This window comes from Cryptomeria japonica, chromosome 1 (assembly GCF_030272615.1).
Source record: "Cryptomeria japonica chromosome 1, Sugi_1.0, whole genome shotgun sequence".
NCBI classification, from domain to species: Eukaryota; Viridiplantae; Streptophyta; class Pinopsida; order Cupressales; family Cupressaceae; genus Cryptomeria; species Cryptomeria japonica.
In genome coordinates this window covers 395254417-395279199 of record NC_081405.1, presented here as the reverse complement: position 1 = coordinate 395279199, position 24783 = coordinate 395254417, and the positions used below count along the sequence as shown (strand labels likewise).

Genomic DNA, 24783 nt, shown 5'->3' with positions numbered 1-24783 from the left:
GATTAAAATTTTGCCAAAAATAATTAGCCCCACCCAAATAGGATTTGTTAAAGGCAGATATATCCTAGAAAACTTGGTAACCTGCTGGGAATCTCTCGAGTGGGCTAAGGACTCAGGACAGAATGGGGCCATGTTGTTGATTGATTTTGAAAAGGCATATGATAGAATAGAGTGGAGCTTCATAATCCAGATGTTAGTAAGTTTGGGGTTTCCGGAGACATTCTATAAGGTAGTTCAAACATTACTCTATGATGCCAATGTTGTTGTTGATGTAAATGGAAACAGATATGGTAATATTGTTCTTTCCAGGTCAATAAGACAGGGCTGCCCACTTGCCCCGACCCTATTTGTATTGGTTGTTGATGCTATGCACTATGTTCTTAAGGACTGTAATATAACCCCCAGGGTCAAAGACATCTCTCTCCCTAATAATGAAGAAATCATCAATGTCCAATTTGCTGATGATACAACTATTCTGTTAACCTTGGAAGAGGAAAATTTATCCTCTCTACTATATAATATTGAAATCTTCTATAAGGCCTCAGGCAACAAAATTGCTCTTCGATAATCTACCTTGCTAGGATGGACTGATTCCCCTCCTAACTGGATGTCAAAATTTGATTTGAAATGGGGAGGACCGAACACAATCACTAGATATCTGGGTATTCCCTTCTCTGTCTCCCCGAATCTGAAAGAAATGTGGGAGTGGTTCAGGAATAAGGTGGATAAAAAACTTACCAAATGGAACAGGAACTTCCTCTCCCTGGCAGGTTGGTTTTAGGTCTATCAAAAAATCTTGTCCTATAACATCTATTGCTCCTCAGCTTGGCTATTCAGTAATTACCAGTTCAGTTATCTTCAAAAACAAATCAGGAAATTTCGATGGTCAGATGGGAAGGGGAACAAGAAACAACATGTTGTTAAATGGGATTGGTGTGTTAGATCCAAGATGCAGGGGGGTATGGGCCTCAATGAGCTCAAAACTCAGGGCATTGCCTTGGCTGCCAAGTGGATTTTAGAGCCCTTGATGGCAATGAACCTTGGAAAATTATGATTAGACATAATATACAACGCTCCACCCCTAAAAAGGCAAAGAATTGGAAGAACTTGCCCATGTGGGACCTGATTGTTGGTAATTTCGAGATCTCTCCTGCGGGATTAGAAGTCTTCAAGTCTATATGGAAGGCTTGGAACCATGTCAGACAATTCATCAGTAACAGAGGCATTGTTGACAATAAGGGATCTCTCAACTTGGGCAGATCTATATGGTGGAATACTCTACATAATGGAAAACAACTGGCATGTCTTCAAGGATGGTCTGCCTTGAAGTGGCACAACTTAGGACTGGTTACTTTTGAACACATCTTGAAAGATGGTTCCCCGATCTCTTGGGCTCCGAATTCAACCTCCCTATCTCCCAAGCCAGAACCTACAATGTCCTCAAGACTGCACTCGATCCCATCCTCTTCTCACCTGCCCCTTCTTCGCTCTCCCCAATCTCCTCCCTCTGTTGGGGAGATGACTCTCCCCTCCCTCTAATAAAGGCCAAACTAATATACTCTACCCTTGCTGACTCCGAAGATATTCTAACCCATCTCAACAATATCTGGAACCTCACCTGGGATTCTAAAAAGTGGCACACTAGTCTCTTGAGATTTTGGTCTAATCCGACTGAACCAAAAAAGATATTCTTTGCCTGGAAACTTTTGCTTCACAATCTCCTGCTTAAGGATAATAATGGCAACCCCCTATTGTGTAAACTGTGTCGTCTCCCTAAGTCTGTGCTCTATATTTTCTTTGAATGTCATTTTGCCAAAGAGGTATGGAAATTGTTTGGTTTTTCAGTTGATAATAAATGTCTTTCTATTGATGAGGTGGTACTTGGTTATGTTAAAGGTGGCAAGAAATGTGCTAATCTATTTTGGTCTGTTCTCTCCTTGGAAATTCTTTGGATCATTTGGAAATCTAGGAAAGACGATGTGTTTATTGGAAAGGGTAGATACCTCACTGAGTCTTTAGGAGACTCATTCGTTACCTTGTTGCTATACAGGTCACTATGGTTCTACGACTGGATGAGGACAAATTTGATAGATGGTTGAATGATGGAACGACTCTTGTCTTCATCCGAGAACCGTCCCATGGGTTCACTTGGGACCGTATGGGAAGCAACAAGACACACTTTGAGCAGGCGCTAATGAGATTTATGCAGGAGATGGAGGCAAGACAACAGAGAGAGGATTTTATTGAGCTGGAACTGGAAGGACTGCCTTCCCACCCCTTTAGAGACCAGTTCACCGAAGGAAATGTACTGGTGTGGTGCGAGGGTGAGCTAGGATGGATTGTGTGGCTCCCCCCCTTGGGAGACAATATTGATCCTGACTCCTCCTTCCTATTTAGTTAGTCGACAATCCTCTATGATATATTTTGTATATGGGACATCCAACTCTGTAATTTTGTGATTTGGCCGCATCCTGTGTATAAGGCCACATAATATGGCCCGCTGACCTTCCTGACATGGTTTTATTGACACTATGAGATCTAAATGCTAGCTGGCTATGTGTTCTCCAACCTAGACTTCTGAATTTTGTAATGATATTTTATGGAACTTAATACAAAAAAATAATAAATTTGATCATTTTATTTCAAATATATTTAAAATGTTAAATTATTTTGACAATTTAATGAATTTATAATTTAAATATTAAAAAAAAAAAATTTATATAAGCAAATTTAATATCGATTTTTTAACCCTTACCAAACTTCATTGAAATTTTATTGTTGACGAATTCAAACTCGAACTACACACTGACTTAGCAATTAAACATATTATTCTTCACTCCTATTCCTATTCCATGGGGACGCATCCTCCGAGTGACATCCCAAGAATTTAAAAGGTACATTTTCCCTTTCTAGGACTGCACGGCCTGCTCAATGGTATATAAAACTGAAAGGTAACCAAAACCCCCTGAAAAGTGAGCAGGATTGTCATTACTTTCTAAAATTTTAGTTCTTTCAATTTGTTAAATTTATTTTAAAATTAATAGTCATTTCTATAATTTGGGAAATTTGTTGTCATTCCCGTTACTGCATCCTAGCATCCGTAACTTTCCCTCCCCTTCCAGCCTCAAAATCTCAGAATCTAGATCAACAAAATTTCATGTTTAGGGGAAGCTTAAACACCTTACACCTACACAGTGGTTTACGAGCGATCATATCAATATTGCTTGTTTAATATCTCTCCTCTATGAATGGACAGAACCAACCACAATCATTCATCAGGGCACCCTTGCAGAAATCAGGGATTCAACCTTTTCCCCTACTGAACCTCTAACCTCCACTCGAGAGGGAGCATGCTTAGGAACCAAAAAAAATGCCTTTCAACATTTTATTCCTACCGCCCAGTTCATGCTCAGCTATTATTTGTTTTATATTATTTCGGAGAGGGAGATCACCAATGGCCTCTCAGACCTCCTAAGAATTGAAAAGGCATTAAAGTTCGCAAAGAAGAATCACAACCCTTGGATCAAGGTAATCTTTCAGCCATTGAATGGTTTAAAAGAGCTTTGAGGACCTTTTAGTCGCAAAGGGACTTACAAGCCATTTGATTGGAATCCTGATCCAATGGTAATCATTTTCTTGGGAAGTCACATGGAATTGGATCTTGGAATTCTAAGTATGTTTTAGTTGCTTCCAAACGAAGTTATTTATCGAACATGGTGAAAGTATAAACCATTAAATGAATGAATTGAATATCTAGCTCCTCCCATTTTTATTTTTTTTGGCACTCACAAATGCAATCTGATTTATTGAGAAACATTTCTAATTGTTTATCATTATTACACTTATGTCTGCTTGATTCTTCTGTGCACACTGCATGCAAGATTATGTTGAAAGGCACCAGTAAACTTGACTGTGTTGCACAACACATGCCACATTTTGGCATTTCTTATTTCCTTGCATACCGCATTATTTTATACTGTAGTGGCATCTAGCCAGTGGTACTTTAGTTTGTTTATGTTTATTAACACTCTGACTAAGGATTAACAATGGACTCCATGAAGACAACCAGTTCAAGATAGATGACGGTAATCTCCTCTAGGGACATGGAGTTAGTGACAAACACACGCTCTTAGGTGTCTTTGCATCAATTAGGCGTATGTTATAAATGGCAACTGTATTACTTCGTAGTTTGTACCATGTGCTGAACCATGTGCTGATAAGGTTTTGAATTTAAAAAATATGAAGTCTAAGGAACCTAAGCCCCAAACTTAAGAATCCTAGACATAACCTGAGAATCCTAACCAGCTCGGTAATATTTTAGAAATTATCCATCCTTCCATGACCTCTTGATCCTGTTGGTTTTCAGAGAGAAAATATATTAATATAGAAATAGAAAATAATATTAAAAACACATCATAATATTAAACAAGACTGCTGCTGTAAATCTGCAACAGAGTCGACATTTAAGCATTATCCATATCTCATCCAATATGCCAACCAGTTAAAGAATAGATAACACTTAGAGCCAGTTTAGTTGCTCAGATTTATGGCCCTATCTCTTGCCACAACTTAAACTGACTCTGATCACTCTAGCTAAGGATTTTAAATATTTGAATATCCATACAGGCAGAACGTGTATGTAAAACTGGGTTGATTTACAGTCTTATCAAATCTATTTAAACTATTATTTTCCAGCTATCTCCTCTTCAGTAAAAAGTAGTCCAAATTTTAAAGTGTATCTAGCCTTGCAATTGAAAGCTTAGGAGCAAAACAGGATTTACCTACCAGCTTTCAAAGACGAAATGTACAATATGTTTACAATTAAGATGCAATCACAAATAAAAATTTAATACATTCAATTACCCACAAAAAACATGCAGCAGTAGGTCAAAAATGTCCCTAGTTCATATTTGGTGAAAATGCTAAACCTATTGTAGTAATTGGACTAAATCTGAAATAAAGGGAAGAAGTTTAATGGTAAGTAGGAGGCATTTTCCACAGCAAGTCAAACTGTGATATTGCTATTAGGGTTCAATTGTGTAGTTTTTTGAGTCAAACTCATTGACTCATGTTTCATGAGTAGTGGTTCACAAGAACCCATCTCTCATGAGAATGAATGGTTCACTTAGCACTCATTGCATCTAGGTGATGCTCACAAGGGTGAAGCATTGGGACTTCCCGGGAGGTCACCCATCCCAATACTACTCCAACTCAAGCGCGCTTAACCATGGAGTTCCCTCCAAGGTTAAACCCACTTAGCTTGCAACCCACTTAGTGCTAAGTGGACCATTCATTCTCATGAGAGATGGGTTCTTGTGAACCACTACTCATAAAACATGGGTCAATGAGTTTGACTCAAAAACCTACACAGTTGAACCCTGATAGCAATATCATCACAAGAAGTTTAATCTTTTGTACTAGTTGCTAGAGCTACTACCAATCTAGTTTTTACTAGTTATTTTCCTTATTTCTATAACTTCTAGACTCAACCACTAAATATTAAAGAACCTTTTAAAACCTGTTCAAGGTTCAGATCTTTCTATACACCACATTATTAACTCCTTGAACAGATAGTAAATTAGTGACTCACAGTTCCACGGGGGGTGTCCTCAGTAGGGGAATGTTTCTGAGACTTGGGGACTCAAGGGAAACGTCCCCCCACACAACCATCACCTTGCCACCTCCTTCTGGTTGCTTGTTATATGGCACATACCATTGCAACCTTTAACTTCATGAAAACTAGTTTACCTTTCATGGGGCACTCACAAAGATATTAAAATAGATTTGGCCTTGAAGATTCCAATTCACCTCAATTTGAATATCAACGCTGCACCTCCACCACCGCTCTGCCGCTGTCCCCAAATTCAGGCCCTTGGTCCCCCATCCCCGAAACTCATCCCAATGTCCCTGCATCCGTTCGTCAAGAAACTCCACGGAACTATGAAAAATTATATATTTCATATTTTAAAACACCAACAGTTTGTTCTTGACAAAGGGCAGAAAATAGTGAACCTTACCAGAACAAAACAGCTCTTAGTGAAAATGTTGTGTGTCATAATACAGAATGAAGCATTGTTTTTCTGCTCTTTTTCTTGCTTTAACTTGTTTTCTTATTCTAAAAAGAATTTTAAGATAAGAATGGAAAGGTCGTAACATTGTTCTTTTCTTTAGTGCAAAGACACAAGATTTAACATAGAACCCTGATGGGAAGAACGGACCCAATGACTTTATTCCTTAAGCATTGCAACATCGCATATAGATTGGAAAGGAAGCACAGACTATATATAAATGGATAACCAACCAAACATCAAACTTGTGCATTCTATGCTTCAATCCAAATTCAGGCAGAATCCAAGATTGTATAGACTTTCATCCAATGTCTGGGGCCAAACTAGATAAATAACACTGAAGTTCAAACCAAAAGTCTCGGTGCAGAATCTAATTTAAGTTCCAAATATGAAATTAGTGATAATTAAAAAGTGGCATTCAAACTAGTCATAGATATTGCAGTCAACATAAAAATGATGACGTTGCATAGATGATTGGTATGGGTGTGCATAGAGGAGCACTATTGATAGTTAGTCCTTCCCCAGTAGGTGGACATCAACCAAACCAGCAACTTCTGATCTAAAATAGCAAAAAAGAAGAATTGACAATGAAGGACAAAATTGAGGTCTTTCACTTGCCATTACTTTCTTTTGTAATTGGTACGGCAAGGGCACAGGAGAAGCCCATTAAGAGTTGGACATGTGCCAATAGATGGACAGCTGCCAAACAAACAACTTCAGATCCAAATATCAAATGGAAATTATTGCCACATTTGCCATAACTGCCGTTTAGCATTTGAGAATCGGTTCATTCTCTTTAGGCAGCTGACCAACTATTGGCACCTTTTCAATTATTGGTGTCTTCCCACAAATTACTGGTATTCTTCCCCTACACACCATCTCCCCCCATGACTTGACAAATGAGAGGAAAAAAATTGTATTAGCCATCTATAAATTGTATTGCATTTTTTTTCACAAAGCACCACAAACACTGATCAGATTTCACCACATTTATTATTGAAATGTATCGGCCTAGAAGCTAATTCAAGGGTTTTGTATTTGTGAATATTGAATTGAACTTTTCTCTAGTAACAACGGGACTATAGCAAAAAAAATATTGATACATATATATAGTTACATATATTTGCGCCTCAAAAAATATGCAAGGACTTTCAAAATGTTTGCTAAGTAATTTTATTTTCCTCCTTGTCCTTGCTCTTTTTGCCAAACCAACCAGCAACCATGGGTGTAAGGGCAACAGTTGGAGGAAACCTGATTGGAGAAGCCGCTTTGTGCGCAGCATATGCAAGGGCAAACGTTCCCACTTTTTCTCCCGTTTCATTGGTGTGAATTCCAACCTGTTGCAAGGGCAGATTAGAGATTAAAATCAAATTTTGCAATTACATTACTCACACTTAAAAACTTTGAGTTTGGACTAAAGCTCAGCTTTATGCTACCAACAATTAAAACTCTGCTTGAATTGCATTTCAAAGATAACTATAATGGCTTAGTTGTGTAGGTATTCATCTTATTAAACAGCAATTTAAACTTCATTTCAACAGAAACACAGCAAGCTTTAGCTCTCAGTGAAGGCTCAGGCATTTTGGTCTTGTGTTTTAGTTGTGTGCAAATGATGTGACTTTGTGGCATTATAAATAATGTTTTTGAACAATTGTTTTTTTGCCGGAGGACAGTCTTCAGAGATTTTCTGGATAAACTGGGTAAAAAGTTTGTATTCTATGTTTTGAAATCATTAGGAAAATTGATGTGAGGAATACCGGAAAAAAAAAACTAAGAAATGTTAACATCAATGTTTGGGATCGGTGATCCATCATCATTCTTCTAGATCATGATGATCACTGAGTGTGATGCATACAAAACATATACAGTCTGTTAGCAGAAATGTCTCAGTTAACTTCCAAGAAAGTAATCCACAAAATGTTTGGGAAATCGAATTTTGTTGCAGTGTAATAACAGTATGCAATTTCAATAACTCAACTGTTGGTATAAGTTATACCTTATCAAGCAAGCCCTGGACATCCACTCCTGCATTAATCAGCAAGTAACAAACAGTGAAGGAGACTACTGAAAGCGATATAGAAGTAGCCAAGTATGCCCCACCATAGCGTGCTAACAACTGCTTGGCCTGATTTTTCTTCATTTCTTTGCCATCCTCTCCATTCTCGTCATCCTTTGTGGTAAATATCTGAATAACATCAATAAATAAGGATAAAATTCCGTCTCTGCTATTCAAATTTATCTAAGCTGAAAGATCAAGAATCTAGTTGATTAGCAAAGTCTATAAAAGCAGGAAATTTTGCAATTTTAATCATTTTAAATGCATAAGCGTCAAACAAAAACTGTTGATTTTTAAGCCTGACGAAGTCCATTTACCGAAACAGAGACCCAAAAATCTACATAGAAAACCCAATTTGTAATAAAAGAGAAAAAGATAAACATAAAACATAATCAGAGAACTCTAAAAATAAAAGCGTCTTCACAACACAGGAATCATAAAAACAGAATTCAACATAAGGGCCGCGGATGTAATTCCTGCACTAAAATATAGCGAAATTTTAACTAGAAATGTGAAAAAGGCAGTAGAAATCGACTAAACAATAAGAACATGCAGATGATATTCAGGAAATAAGATGGATTACCTTCCATAAACCGGCTTCTAACCCATATTTTTTTGTGACTTGTTCCACTGAACTGCTACCTTCTTTGGTGGTATCTTTGTCGGAAAGTGCAGGGCAGATAGAAAGATGTCCTCTTCTATTGGCTCTGGCGTTAGCGTTGGAGGAGATTAGCCGTATAACAGCGTTCCCATGGGTTATACGATCAGTATTTCCAGTTGCAGCAGTGCAAGGGAAGATGAGGCGCATAGCCATTGAATGCCAAGTGTGCCACGCTATACCCTTCCCTTGAGGATTATCAAAAACGCTTAGTAGACTGCATTGTTAAGTGCTCGCTAGTTAGAACTTGACACTTGGCATTCTATGTTTTTGGGTCTCTTCTATTCTACTCAGATTTTACCTCTTGTTTGTTAGAGATTGATAATTGAAAGTGTATGTATGTTCAGTTGGATTTTATTAAGAAGAGGTAGATTTATAGTATGTATGAATCAAATTTAAAAATTAATTAAGTGAGATATTGTCAAAGTTGATTTTTTGATTTGTCAAATGTCAATTTTGCTATTTTTTTTTAATTAAATATTAATATGACTTTATTTTTCTAAATTAATATTTTCACTCTTTATTAAATAAATAATTCAAATTTTCATCTTTATCATTACATTAGCTAATCATTTTTCTTCTAAATTAATAAAATGATTTTATTATTTGATTCATCTTGATTTTTTAATTTAATTGAATGATCTTTATTGTTTAATTAATTTCAATTTCTATATTTTCATAATTAAATAATTTAATTATCTGATAATGTCCTCTCATTAAATCAATTTCCTAAATTTATTTAATGTCATTTGACCTTCATTTCGAATAAATCTAATTTCCCTCCAAATTCAATTCAAAATTAGTTCTTTCTCATTCTAATTTCATTTCACATTTTTTTAAATCCAAATTTAATCTAAACAACATTTTAATTGTAATTTCCTACATCACATGTGGAAATTCTTAACAAACACTGACACTAGTTCTAAATAGTGACTCAACAATCACTCCTTCTAACTAGTCACTTTCTCCTTTTTCAAAATCAACTTTTTCTAACTAGCTAATCACAACTAAACTTATTATATCACAACTTAATCACTAAACTTTCACCAAACTTAATCACAACTCAGAAACAACTTGCTAACCTAACTGGTTTAGACACTATATCAAAAATTGCAACTGCACTGCCAAACTTTACCGGTTGACCAAAACATCAATGATACAATGCAAAAGATCTGAAACTCAAATACCATTTAACCAAAATATTAAACCACTTTACTAACACTAGTAATAGCTCATTTCAGATCATTTTCGGTCATCTAAACATATCTAAGTGGCTTTACTAGTTAATCATATCAACCATATCAAAACACATCCATAAAATCATTCACCACTTGACACAATGATTTTTCACATGGAAACCCAAATGGGAAAAACCATGGTGGGGATGAATACCCACAAGTATTTTGAACTCTTCTGAAGTTTGCCCTGTTAGGAGCTAATCCTTGTTAGAATCTTATACAATAATATCTTGTTAAGAATAGATCCAGTTAAGGACCATCCGGTTAAGGGATTGACTACAATACCTTGTTAAAGGTAATACGCTATTAAAGGTAACCTTGGTAGAGGATTTCAAATCCAAGCTAATGGATCCCCTCGTTAAAGGATTTAAACAACACCAAGCATGTTAAAGCTTACCCGGTTAAGGGATTTAACTGTTGTAATGGTTAGAGAACAACATGTTCTTTGTTGATCTGGAAATAGCACTATCTTGCTTAATCAGATCCTTTTCTACTCCTATCTGCCTTCACAACATTCTGCAGACACTCCTTCTGGTTCGGCAACTATCACACTACCACACTTAACCAAATTTGCCAACACAATTAAAAACAACTCATCGACCTTAAATACAAATACAATAGGTTGGTAACACATCACAAAACCTAAAAATCTCATAGAGATTACGAACATATCGGTTCAATCATAACCTTTAGATTACATAGCAATCAACTACACATTATTCTAGACAACTTCAACTGCTCCTGGATCACCGCACATTAGATCTGGTAGCTCATCACGTGTTTTTCACTTCATGCTATGCATTTGCTCATTCCCAAGACAAACGGTTATCTTCATGCGCCAAATCCAATTTGAAACTCATCACGTGCATCATGCTTACGTGGCATCTTCATCTTCGATCACCATTTGGTCATAGATCATCACAACCGATTCACCAAGCTCCATCGGATAGGGTTCTACATATCAACTAGTTAGGGTTACCAGTTGATCACTCAACTTCAATAATAATACCAATACCGGTTGCCTACATTGCTTTACTACCAGTTGCTTTGCTGCATCATTACCGGTTGCAATACAACTTCATTACTGGTTGCTATTGACATCAATGACAACACTATACTTCTTCAATGTAAACTTCATGCAATGTCAACACTTAGATCTTGGATGTAAGAAAAAATATTAAAGATTTATGTAGGAGAAGCTTCCTTGAGGATTTCATCACCCTGAGGCTTGATCGTCGATCGATTTTTTTTATTTTGAACTGGTATATAAAAGGGTGAGAGTGAAAGTTGTAGCCCATTAAGTGATCATATGTCAGGAGGTGTCAATGTGGAGGTGGACATCTAGAGCCACATAGGATTGGCTAGAGACTTGGGTGTCTCACCATCGAATGTGTGTGTCGGTTTTCTCGAAACACTGACTAAAAACTACTATATTTAAAGGACAAAATCTTATACTTGATAGTTCAAGAAGTGCAGATCATAACCTGTAGATACCCCTCATGTACCTCCCATGATAAAGTAGAAAATCTTTGGTTCATAAGGTCTCTAGATCTTTGGGGTAAGAGAGAATGGAAATATTTTGTAGGCTCAGATCTCTATCTGTATGCCATGGATAGATATTTTATTGCAGTAGGGGCCTTATCAAGTAGTATCCTTTGTAACCTTAAGTATGATATGTGTGTATCTTCTAATTGTTTGCTAAAATCATTTTGATAATACCATCAGAGTCATTCCACATTTTGGCTAATTAAAGCCCTTGATGCGTAACTTTGAATCTCAGAGTTGTTCAAGTTAGTAGCCATATTGTTTTCTTTGCACTCTGACTACCTAATCACTTAATTTACCTAAAAAATCCCCTCCAAACAAAATCTATAACCTTCCAATTTCAAAAATGAAAGAAATTTTTTGCAATTGCCCTTTCAATTTTCACAATCTACTATAATCCTTTTCGCAACTACCAATTGATTTTTGGTATTTGACTATAATCTTTTCTGCAATTGCCAAATCCAATTTCACAATTAATTATTCAATTATATAATCCAAAGGGTCATTCAGACTATTTAATTGGGATCCATATCATTTCCAACTTTGTGTTTGATCGAGCCTTTAGAGTCTATAGGTACATATAGTTCCCTCTTTTTAGGTTCATCATAGTTCCAAAAAATCATGTTTGCAACATAAGTCCCTTTAGTGTCATCTTAGAGTAAAATCAAGTTTCCAAACATTACCATCTTTAGTCTAAGTGCATTAGCCATTCATTTCCAATGAAATTCAAAAAGTTTGGTCTTAATATTGAACCTTAGTGATCATTGAGATACCAAGACCTTCTTAATTTTTGTGATCACCAATCAACCAATCCTCAAGTTCGATCCTCATGCTCATAAGTCTAGCTTAGGGTGAAAACTTTGATCAAACATACAATCAATCCTCGCCTTATTTTAGGTCAATGTGTCTTTTTCAATATCCTTAGGTGAACATATATAGCCTTGTGCTTCTAAGTTTCCTATAGCCTTGTGCTTCTAAGTTTCCTAAGAATTATGTATGCACAGTCCTTGCATTCTCATTCAACAATCTTAAGAAAGTCCAAAAATAAATATGTCTACTTTAGCGTTATTTTCATCAACTCAAATTTCAAAAGGTCGAAAACATAGTTTTGCATCCTTAGTTGCATTAATCCTAAATTTCCAAAAGACCAAAAACATAGTCATCATCTTTGTCATCCTTTAGTGTCCTTTTAGGAATCCTTATGCATGTTACTCAATCACAAAGAGGTAAGAATTTAATGGATCCCCATAATGACCCAAATTTCAACCCAACAAGCACTATGGACCTTGTGTCCTACTTGCATAGATAAGATAGAAGAGCCATAACTTTAATGAGTCATTCCTGAACATCTAATCTCAATAATTCATATTCTGTCAAAAACATCCAAAAGGGTTTTGTTGGGTCTCAAATCAACAGATTGGATAGGTTCTAAGGAAATGCCAACTCCTATGATCAAACCCTTCCAATTGACTTGGCCAACATATAGAGTGAACCTGTTTGGTTGCTAACTCTCTCACTTTAGGCTCTGCAGGACCTAGGCGGGTACACCTATTCACTGAATGTCTCCAATAACCAGTGCTTTTTATAGCAGATGTATTATCCTAATCTGATATCTCCTGATCTTGAAATGGCATGAGTTCCTTGAATGGAGATATAGCAGATGAGTTCAAGATTGTTGTTGTAATAACTGTTTGCTTTATATTTCTTAATTACTTCTGTTGCTGTTAAAATAATCAATTATGGATGAAATGATGAGTATAACTTGTAATTTAGCCAGTGCCTTCTTCGTTGTTTGGGTTACAAAGTCATTACATTTTTCTTCAGGACTTATGGTGCGAACCTGTGAGACAGTTTTTTAATTCATCCCTTTATGAACCTGTCAGTTATTATTTCTTTTGGAACCAAATGAATGCCTATATCATATGCTGATTGAGCGAATTTAACCCTACCCTTAAGGGACCAGTCAATTAAGCTTTGCAAGGAACAATCACAATCCGCAAGCAAAACTTTTGTTGCAACATTATAATATAAAACATAGATCTGATATTAAGAACATGAATAACCTTATCTTATCAGACAATATCACAGACGATTGCCAAAAGAAAGTGAAATGATCCACAACACATATGCAGAGAAATAGTTGATCAAAATTTGTATTCCATTATAGTTTGTATACAGAAAACTTACAGGCTGTCATCTATCGCTATCTTCATCTTATCTTTTTTTTTTTCACCCTACATTACAAAAATCATTCTCATATATATATGAGGATGAAGGGTTTTCACAAAGAGACACGACTTTTCACAATGCTAATCGTTAATTTGAATATTTCTAAACTTAAGCAAAAAGAGATTTAGGAGCCCCAAATGATGAATGTAATCATCGTCTTTGAAGGTTTTGATTCGAGGAGTTTGTTTCTTCAATTCATCTCCCAGCGACAGATACTTGAATATTATCTGGTTAACAGTAGGAGCCATATCCTTACTTCGATCTATCTCTGACAAGGCCCAATCCTTGACGCTGATGAGCTCTTTTCGCAAATCCTCCAGGGATATCACTTCTCCTTCTTTGTAAACGGAGGGCATTCCAACGGGTTCCTCATCATCCAATTCCTTTAGGTCTCTTCTCAGCGTATCTTCAAGTTTGACATGATTTTCCATATACACAGTCCCCTCGGCCTTTTCCTCTGGTGTCATGGCATCGACATTGTTTAGTACTTCATGTAGTCGTGCTTTTAACCTCTCATGCTCTGTTAACGCTTTTATCGTTCCATTGTATACTTTCCAATATGGTTCAACCTGTAAGAGCATGGTGTTAAACCGATGTCCGATGATATCGTTGACCAGTTTGTCCATCTTTTGTTGGATATTGTCTGCGCGTTTATTGGCCTTTTCTGCTTGATACTTCCAATACAGAGCATCAGAGACATCGTCCAAGCTACGTCCCGCGGGGTATGAGGTGTATTCGCTGATAGGAGTCCCTGTCTCTAGTTGCAATACTTTTGCCTGCAACTTTTGATTTTCCTCTTTATATTTTTCATATAACCCCTTATATGTGACGTTCTCTCTGACCAAAAACTCTGTCTGGTCCAGGTTCAATCTTGCAACATCCAAGTTGAGCTTTGCAGTGACCCTAGGATCAGTTTTCCCAACCTGATGAACCATGAGGTGTCCGAAGGTTTCTTCAATGTCTACAATGATAGGCCTCTTCCCCTTTGGATATAGTGCCCACTGTAGGAGAGCTTTCTTGTCTGGATCATATCCAGAGCCTAGGAACAATTTATCTATCTCCTGAGGCAACACCTGTTGATTCAAATCTTGTTTCTTCAGGAAGCCATCAAACAAAAGTGCTGAATTTATATCCCAACCGGAGAAAATGATTACACCGGCCTCTTTTAATAATTTCCTCCCTTTCTCAGGAGTCATGTCTTTCATGAGGACATCAATCTCATCCTGCAATCTCTTCATCTGTTCCTCCTCTGGTCTTCCAGCCATGCTTCGTTTTACATGAGCTCCTTTGTATTGGTACAAAAATGAGAGGAATTCCCTGGAAGAGGCGAATCCATCATCAGCAACGAAATCCTCATGCTCAGTCATTCTTATATCAACAACATCCTTGATGTTAATTTCACCAGTGTCCATGTTCATTTCTGCTTTGAAACCAGGAGGATAATCTTCTCTAGGAGAATCAGCAGGGATACTACTTGCAGTCAATTTTGGTGACATGTGGGCTAGGGGCTGACTATCCTTCTCAGTATTAATGAAATGAAGGAATTGCGAAGGAACCCTATGCATGATTTCTGCTTCATGTTGAAGCAGCCTTTTAGCCACTTCCAGAGGGTCTTGGAGATTTCCAATTAAATCTCCATCTATCATTCCCCTTACCCTTTTCCATTTGTAGGCCTCCCAAACTAACTCACTCTTTTCTTTCAAAGCCTTAGCCTCCTCTCTTTCAAGGTTCTTAATCAGGTCATCTGGCATTTTGGCCACATGTATTCCAGCTTTGAGTTTTTGTGATGCTCTGGCAGCTCTTATATATCCTTCAGGATCGAAGTTTTCCCTAGGCTCACCCAGAGTCATACCATAATAGTCTAATTTATTCTGAAGTAAATGATAACTTTTTGAACTTTTGACAATGAAATCAGAGAAAACCAATAAAACTGGAACAATAGATTGTTTACCGAAATCAGTTAAGTGTTTAGCACTGGCAATAGACAATTGTCTTATAATCTCCAAGCTAGCCACCCTATTTGGCACCGTAATCGGAAGCATGTGGGGTTGCCCTTCATATCCAAATACCCTTATTTCTGTGTGATTATCATGGCAATACCAATCACCCCAATTATGATCAATCTGTGATTCTGGAGAGAAGTCCTTTGGTCTGAGGAACCTCTTGATTTCAGGAGACAAAGTGTAATCCCTGTGTTGCCCAAAAGCTGCACTAAGAGGTTTCACAAAGTATTCTTGAAAGTGCCAGTATTGGTTGTTTATGAACCTCTGGTCCCATGCAGATACCCATAACTGAACTGGCTTCTTCAGACCATTCTTATCGTAAGATCTAATGCAGAAATCATCTGACCAGAAGTTAATCTCTTGTCCACAATAAAGAAGGATATGCATTAACATGGAGTACAATGAAAAATGAACATTCACAAGGTCTCCTTTCAATTTCTCCAACCCATGATTCAAGGCATCTGCAACATAAGTGGCAAAATCAAATGACCTAGGGTCTTTTGACTGTAAGTCAGCACACAAAACCATAACCCCAATATCCATGAGTGGATGAGCCTCTAGGCCTAGTACTTGGGCTGCAGCATAATATGTATACTTGAAATATGGATGGAAGTGGTTGACATCAAACGGCACCTTGTCATCTTTGCTGAACGGAACAAATGACCCACCCACTTTTGGCCTGTGAATAGGTAGTCTCCAAGTTCTGTAGATATTTTCCAAACTAAAGAATTCTTGTGAAAGTTTCTTCATATCGATACTCTCCTCTACTTCCCAGTCCAAATCAAAAACCATATCAATAGTCTGTTTGTTAATCACTACTAATGTATTCCCTCTGTAATCACATATGGTTTTGGTTCTTGGATTGTAGCAATCTACCAGAGCTTTCATCAATTCTACATCTACAAACACATTTGGGACTACCAATTTGCCTAAGTTCTTCTTCCATAGATTACTTATGGGTTCAGGAGCATCCCTTCTTTTGTAGCTAAACAAAAACAACTCCTGTCCTCCGATTTCAGTCCAAATGTCTCCTAGATTTTCGAATCTATCCTCTAATCCTTCTTCTTCACTTTTGATCTTTTTGGACCTTACACTAGATGAGGGACACTGGTCTAACAAATCCTGAGTCGGAGCTCTCCCTTCTTTCTTTTGTCTCTTGGGTTTCTCTTCAGGGTTCAACTCTTTTCCTTTCCTATTCTTTTTAGAAGAAGAAGACGAAGGCTCCATGATTTAAGCAAATACGAGAGACAACACTTACTTGGAGGAATGCTCGGCTCTTCTGGTTATCGTTCGCAAGTTTCCGCAGGTTCTTCGCGATTTTCAGTCTTTTAGCATCGATCTGGCTCTTATGAAAATTCAATCAGTTCAACTGTAATCGTATGGGCAACTTGTGCACAGTTAATGTTCTGCGTCTACAACGGCTACTCAAGTGTTTAAACTTAATTGCAGATGTGACACTCTTCAATTGGGCCTTTAACTCTTTCGCGGGATGTACAGTTCACTCAAAGTGATCATATTTCAAGTTATCGATGAAACCCTTGTCTTCGGCCGAGTGTTTAAATCTTTCATCGAAAGCCCATTTTCTTCGATACTATTGTTTCGGTGAATAGCCCATGTCGAGAAGCCACTTTCAAGACTCATCGAAACCATTCTTTCATCGATAGACCTCCTTTTCGATAAGTCACTCGCAAGTTTCATCGAAATCATTCTTTCGATGAGTTTCTTTCTTCGGTGAGGGCCCATGTATGTTCATCGACATTCCTTTTTCATCGACAGCCTCCTTTGTCGATGAAACATCTTTGCTTTTGTTCGACGTTATGTCATTGATGAAAACTTGCATTTCGATGAATGCTTTATGAGTCTCTTCGGTAATGGTATTCCTTCGAAATCACTTTTTGCCTTTTTGCTTTTTTGCCTTTTGTTTTCACCTTTTCGATGAAACTTAGAGTATCGATGAGTGATTTTCTACATTCATCGAAAGTAACTTTTTGCCGAAATACCTTTGCTTAGTGCTTTACATACCTCGTTTCAATGAAAATGCTCTTTCGATGAAACATCTTTTGAAGTGCTCGATACAGTTTGCTGGCCGAAACATCTTTTAGTCTTCACGCCTATGGGAATATACATTTTTTTATATATTTTTTTATTTTCAAATATAGTGTTCAACAGCGGCTCTGACTGAGGATGGAGGCATATTGAATATGTCTTCAAGAATTCAGAATCTCTGGTTAGCACAGATTTATGATGGTATTTACAATGGAAATGGATCCTAATCTACTGTTCATGTGATATAGAACGTTCAAGAAAAGAAGCCTTTTAAGAATTGCCCATGTACTGGCAATTCTTGGACCTCCCTTGTTGCGTTTTGAAGCAAATAGGAATCCTCCCGTTTTTTGTCTATAATCACATATGGGCCGATCCACAGGGCTTCAAATTTACCATGCTTGCCTTTGTCTTGACTCCTGGCATTCCACATTAAAACCCAATCACCTACACAAAATTTTCTGTTTGATGTCCTCTTGTCATATAATCTCTTCATTTGATTTTGAATCCTGATATTATGCTTTTGAGCTTCTGCCCTGGCTTCATCAAGTTCTACCAACTGCATTATTCTTTCTTGTGATGGATCTTCAACATCTATCTCTTCTTGAATCATAAATCTGTGTACAGGCAAGAGGTTATCCAAAGGTAGTCTGGCCCTTTTGCCATAAACCAGTTCAAATGGAGACTTTCCTGTAGATTTTTTCACAGTTATCCTGTCTGCCCATAGTGCAAGATTCAACTTCGAATCCCATGCTTTTTTGTTCTGTCCCAGCATCTTTTTAATGATCTTTAGGATGTTCTTGTTGCTTGATTCAGCTTGCCCATTCCCCTGGGGGTGGTAAGGAGAAGAATGTGATATCTTAATGCCATATTCTTCACAAAAAGTGTTGAATTCCTCTGATCTGAAGGACATGCCATTATCTAAGATGATCCTTGCAGGAACACCGAATCTAGTAATAATGTTCTCCATTAAGAATTTTATCACCACCTTGCTAGTGGCCTGTCTGGTAGGTATTGCCTCCACCCATTTGGTAAAATAGTCTGTAGCAACCAATATCCATCTGTGTCCTCCACTGGACTTTTCTGATATTTCCCCTATAAAGTCTATTCCCCACTGTTGAAATGGCTCCTCAGCCAACATTGGTCTCAGTGGGAGTGATCCTTGATACTTTGTTTTATTTGAAAACCTCTGACAAGCTTCACACTTTCTGACATATCTATAAGAATCATTGAAGACACATGGCCAATAATATCCAGCTCTCAATATTTTATGTGCTGTAGTCTTAGCTGAGAAATGGCCACCACAAACCCCGTCATGCATTTCATGAAGAACTTTGTCTGCCTGGTAGTTGTCTAGACACAATAACAATATCCCATCTCTATTTTTCCAATATAAGTCCCCATTGATAATTACATATCTTGCTGATTTTAGCTTCAAAGCTCTCTTCTGATTATCAGTCATGCCATCTGGACATTTCAAATGCTTGAGATAGTATATGATGTCGGTGTACCATGCTGTTTTTTCAATACTGAAGTTAGCTTCTTCCCATCTAACCTGATTTACAGCAGATTCCTCAATTTCAGTTCCTGTCATGAGTTTGGCCAACCCTTGTCCTTTGATAACCTGTGAAATTTTGAGCTCAATGTTAAATTCTTGTATCTGATTGATCCATTTGCATCTTTTGCCCGTGACCTCAGTTTGTCTGAAGATATCTTTTACTGCTGCATTGGGGACATAAGCAATAACTTCAGCCCCTACTAAGTATGGTCTAAATTGTTTCACTGCTTTGACCAAAGCATAGGCCTGCTTTTCATTCAATTCATATTTTACTTCTGAAGGGCTCAAAGACTTGCTAAAGTATGCAATGGGCTGCTCATATCCTTCTGAATTCTTCTGTAACAACATTGCTGCTATAGTGTGACAAGAGGCAAATGAGAATATTATAAAAGGTTTACCAAAATCTGGGGAAATTAGTACTGGTGCCTCAGAAATTGCTCTTTTGATTGCCACAAAAGAATCAATTGCTTCTTCAGTCCAGTCAATTTGGGCCCCTTTTTTCAACATCCTTACTATAGGTTTTACTATGTCTGCAAAATTCAAAATGAACCTTCTCACAAAATTAATTTGTCCCAAGAATGATTGAATGGCTTTGATAGTTCGAGGGATGGGAACCTCACTGATAGCTGCTACTCTCTCAGGGTCAATTCTTACCCCCTCCTTGGATACTATGTGTCCAAGTAGTTTTCCCTCTTCAACACCAAAGTGGCATTTCTTGGGATTCAAGGAAATTCCATACTCTAAGGCTCTTAAAAATATCTTTTCAAGGTGTTCACAGTGATCATCAGCTTTCTTTGAGTATGCAGTCAGATCATCTTGGTATACCACCATGATTACATTAATCAATTCTGCAAAAGCCACATCCATTGCCCTTTGGAAAGTAGCTCCAGCATTGGTCAATCCAAACGGCATTTGTGCATAGACATAAGTGCCCCATGGAGTTGTAAAGGTTGTCTTATATTTCTCAGTTTCTCTAACTTTCACTTGATTGTAACCTGAAAATCCATCCATCATAGACAACAACTCACACCCTGTTACCCTCTGCAGCATGTTATCCATATTTGGCAATGGATAATTATCCTTTAGGGATGATATATTCAAATTTCTAAAGTCTACACATAATCTAATATCCCCATTTTTCTTCCTGACTGGTACCAAGTTAGAAACCCATGTGGAATATCTGCATGGTTCAATTATTCCTTCATCTTTCATCTTTATAATTTCTTCCCTCATTTTTGGTAACAATGTTGGATTAATAGGTCTCTGCTTTTGTCTAAATGGTTTGGCTTCTGGTTTAAGTGGTATCTCATGTTGAAAGTGATCCTCCCTGTAAGCTTTGAGATCTTCGTAAGACCATGCAAACACATGTTTATATCTTTTTAGCAACAGTATCAGTTGTTGCCTCATAATAGGAGTTAATTTTTTTCCAATAAAAACATTCTTGGGGGCTTCTTCGCTTCCTAGATTGATTTGTTCAACATCACCTTCTTTAACAGCTGACCCTTTGGTTTCAATCACATCTTGAGCATTAAAAGTTCTTTCTAATGCTACTAGGCCTCTTGGTAATTTATTTGACTTTAGTTGTATAATTTCATGTCCAAATAAGGTTTCCTTTCCTTCAGTTTTTTCCACAAAGTCATTAAAATTTATAGCTTGAGTCTGGTAATGATCAATACACTGTAGGAAGTTCAACAGATCTGCATCATCTTGAAACACTTGCCAATTATACAAGTTGTCAGGAACAGATGGTCTTACTTTTATTTCTACTTCAGATATCCCAATTAGCGTTATATCATTGCCTTTTAATGCAATATTTGCTAAAAAATCTGCCATGATGTTCTTTGATCTATCTATCCAGGTTATCTGAAAAGCATCAAAAAGCTCCATGGTATCCCACACAGCATTCCTGTATTGTTTCAATCTTAAATGTTTTGAGGCATATCTTTCCTTTACTTGTGAGACTATTAGTTCTGAATCACCAAAGACACTTAACAATTTGATTCCATGTTTGACTGCTATGTTAAGACCAGTGAGTAGAGCTTCATATTTAGCAATGTTATTTGTACATTCAAATAACAACTTGAAAGAATATTTGTAAGTTTCCCCTGTGGGTGAAATAAAAAGGATTCCAGCCCCACTCCCTTCTTTGCTACAAGACCCATCAAAGAACATTTTCCATATCTGACCATCCTTTTCAGTTAGACATGACTCAATGGGGATCCACTCTTTAAATTTAGGTTTTGTCAACTGTACCTGGAAGTTGTCCATATCAGTTTGTAAAAAACATACTTGGTTCACTGTTTCTTCCATGTCTTCTATGATATATGTGGACCGAGGTTCCCTGTCAATTTTTATTTCCTGTCCATTTATTGGAATTGTAGCATATGACAAATCCAGCTGCACATATCCACCAATCATATTCGACCATTGTCTAGACAACAACATTCCATAGTTTGGTGGAACATCTACTACCGTGATATCTGTTTTATATGATGCTTCTGGACATGCTGCTAATCTGAACTCTACATCCTTCATGATACCAACCACTGGGACTAATCTATTGTCCATGGCATAGCATTTCCCAAAGGTAGTATCAACTTCCAATTCTAGTTCTTTCATCACCCCAACAAGCATGACATTTATGGCTGCTCCTGAATCAATCATACAATTCTTTACCTTTTTGTTGTTTATCACCAAAGTGAGATAAAACGGGTCTACTTGTGTTGGGTTTTTAGTTATAGTGGACCCTAAATATATAACTGGAGCCGTTTGTTCATTATTGTCACCTGTTGGGACCTCTTGTTTCTGTTCATTAACCTTTTCTTCTTGGACACCTGAAATCATCTCCAAAGTTTTTTCTCTATACTCAGGAAACCTCATTATTTCCATCAATGGAACAGAGACCTTTAATTGTGTTAATGCAGTTGAGATATCAAATGAGGTAGAGTGTTGTGATGAAGGGAATTTTACTATTTCTTCCTTTTGAACATTAGGACCCTTCTTATTATTCTTTGGTACATCCTGCTTAGTCATAGCTCCTTTGTTTATTCGCTTGAGTGTCACATCAGTTTCTTTCATAAAAAGACTAGTAGGTTTACCTTGCTCTGGATTCACCACCCTATTCCTTAAATCATAAGTCCTTTTTGCTTGTGCAACGGCATAAGCTGTAATTCTTCTTTTCTCTTCTTCAGTAGGGATTCTGAGCTTAACACTTTCATTTTTGCTGGTGGTCACAGGTAAGACAGAGCATTGATCAATATTCATGGAATCTGACCTTCCTTCCTGACTAAATGATATCATATTAACAGTTGAATCATCCACATATTCTTCATAGCTATCCTCCTCCTCTTGCAATCCTTTTGCTACTGCACACAAAGAAGAAGCGTGTGGCATATTGCAAGCATAACACCACATGTCATCGTCTTGTGTATAATTTACTGTTCTTTTTAAAGGATCTGGAATTTGTTGATTATCTCTATGGTTCCTGTCTACTGGTTTTCCATCTTTCCATGTGGTGTTATAAGGCATGTCATGTAGTCTAGGTCTCTCGGGACGGTAGTATTGCTGCTTCTCTGTTTTGTTTACTCTTACAGATAAATCTTTCAGGGCATTTAAAACTTTGTCAAGCTTATCTTCATCTCTATTAGCCTTGGGTGCTCTAGGATTGTATAACCTTGCATCCTCTCTCTTTCCCACTTTACCAGCAGCCTTTCTGTTGTTTTCTATAACAATGGCATTTTTCATAACATCCCGGAGGTCTCTAGGATTCCTGGTTCTCAGCTCATAGTTTGTTTTACTGTCATAAGCATTGATATAATACAGAATGCTCACCTCAGGTACTGGTTTCATCCTATTGGGGATTTTGTTTAAAACCCTGTTGAATCTTTTGTTAAAATCTATCACTGATTCATTTTGCTCCTTCTTTATACTAATGATTTCGTGCAAAGCAAACTCAGGGCTGTTATGGTCTCCATACTACTCAAGGAACAAATCTTTGAATCCTGCAAGATCTCTAATGGATGCGTCAGGCAACGTCCTAAACCAATCTCTTGCATCTTCTATTAATGATTGCATAAACAACCTGATCTTGACATCTTCATATGGTAACCCAAAATCCTCAATTACTGCATCAAAGGCTTTACAATGAGCCTCACCTGAAACTGCATTACTTCCTGTGAACCTTGGTATCGCTGTCCTGATTTCATTTGGGATAGGATATGGGTACACTATCATTCCTGAAAAATCAAACTGCCTCATTTGCTCCATATTTATCAGTCCATGCCCTCCATGAGGATTCCCAAAGTTTTGGTTCACATTACCATATAAGGCTATTTGGTTTTGATAAGGAAGAGGGTATTGATTCTGGTGTTGATATTGAAACTGATTAGGGGGTGGATGTTGGTTATAAAATTGACCAGGGGGTGGGTACTGATTATGAGTATGTGAACTTTGCTGGACTGGTGGTGCACTTGATTGCACATGATCATCCCTTTTGCTACCAAACAAGGGATTCTCATAAGCTTTGAAATCATTACCCTTTGTTTTACCCACTCCTTGAGCATATGTTTTCTTGTAGTTGTTTACATCTTTATTAAAGTCATCCTCACCAACATTTATGCCCAAATTAGCACACAGCTCCAAACATTCCTGAGTCCTTCCTGAATCTCTCATCTCAACAGCTGCCTCCATCATTTGTCTAGTTAAATATGTAAATCTATCTGCAGGGTCTGCCATACTTGATCCTGATGGAGGTGGTGTGTATTGTCTGGACCGTGCTTCATGATTTTCAAAACCAGGGGGAATTTGGCATCGCCCCTTTTGAGCTTTATATGCTGCAACCAAATCCTCATTCACCGGGCTTGAAGTTATTGTTCTATCTTGTTCTCTTAAGGGCGAATGTTGGCTACTTTCATGTTTATACTGGTTGTATCTTTCTCTCATGGAATCATTCATGGGTTCTTTATTTTTGTTCTTTCGTTGAGAGAAATCTAATTGGGATAAAGATTGTCCTTTTGTAACTGATATTGTTCCATGCATTGATATTCTTATTTCAGAGTTGCCACCTCTTTCCTAGAGGATATGTGTTATTTATTTTTTCTGAGTTCCTTCCCACAGCAGAGTCTTAATTCTTCTCCCCAGCAGGGTCGCCAATCTGTTGGGTCTCAAATCAATAGATTGGATAGGTTCTAAGGAAATGCCAACTCCTATGATCAAACCCTTCCAATTGACTTGGCCAACATATAGAGTGAACCTGTTTGGTTGCTAACTCTCTCACTTTAGGCTCTGCAGGACCTAGGCGAGTATACCTATTCACTGAATGTCTCCAATAACCAGTGCTTTTTATAGCAGATGTATTATCCTAATCTGATATCTCCTGATCTTGAA

The 24783-nt window shown here is 37.4% G+C and overlaps 1 protein-coding gene across 1 annotated transcript; it reads right to left on the bottom strand.

Annotated features, from left to right (window-relative positions):
* Positions 1-7039: 7039 nt before the first annotated feature.
* Positions 7040-9088, bottom strand: LOC131070937 (uncharacterized). Its single transcript, XM_058006633.2, has 3 exons — positions 8708-9088; positions 8065-8253; positions 7040-7405 (listed from the first exon to the last, which is right to left on the bottom strand). The coding sequence occupies exons 1-3, from the start codon at positions 8936-8938 to the stop codon at positions 7232-7234; spliced, it is 594 nt and encodes a 197-aa protein (XP_057862616.2). The 5' UTR covers positions 8939-9088; the 3' UTR covers positions 7040-7231.
* Positions 9089-24783: the final 15695 nt, after the last annotated feature.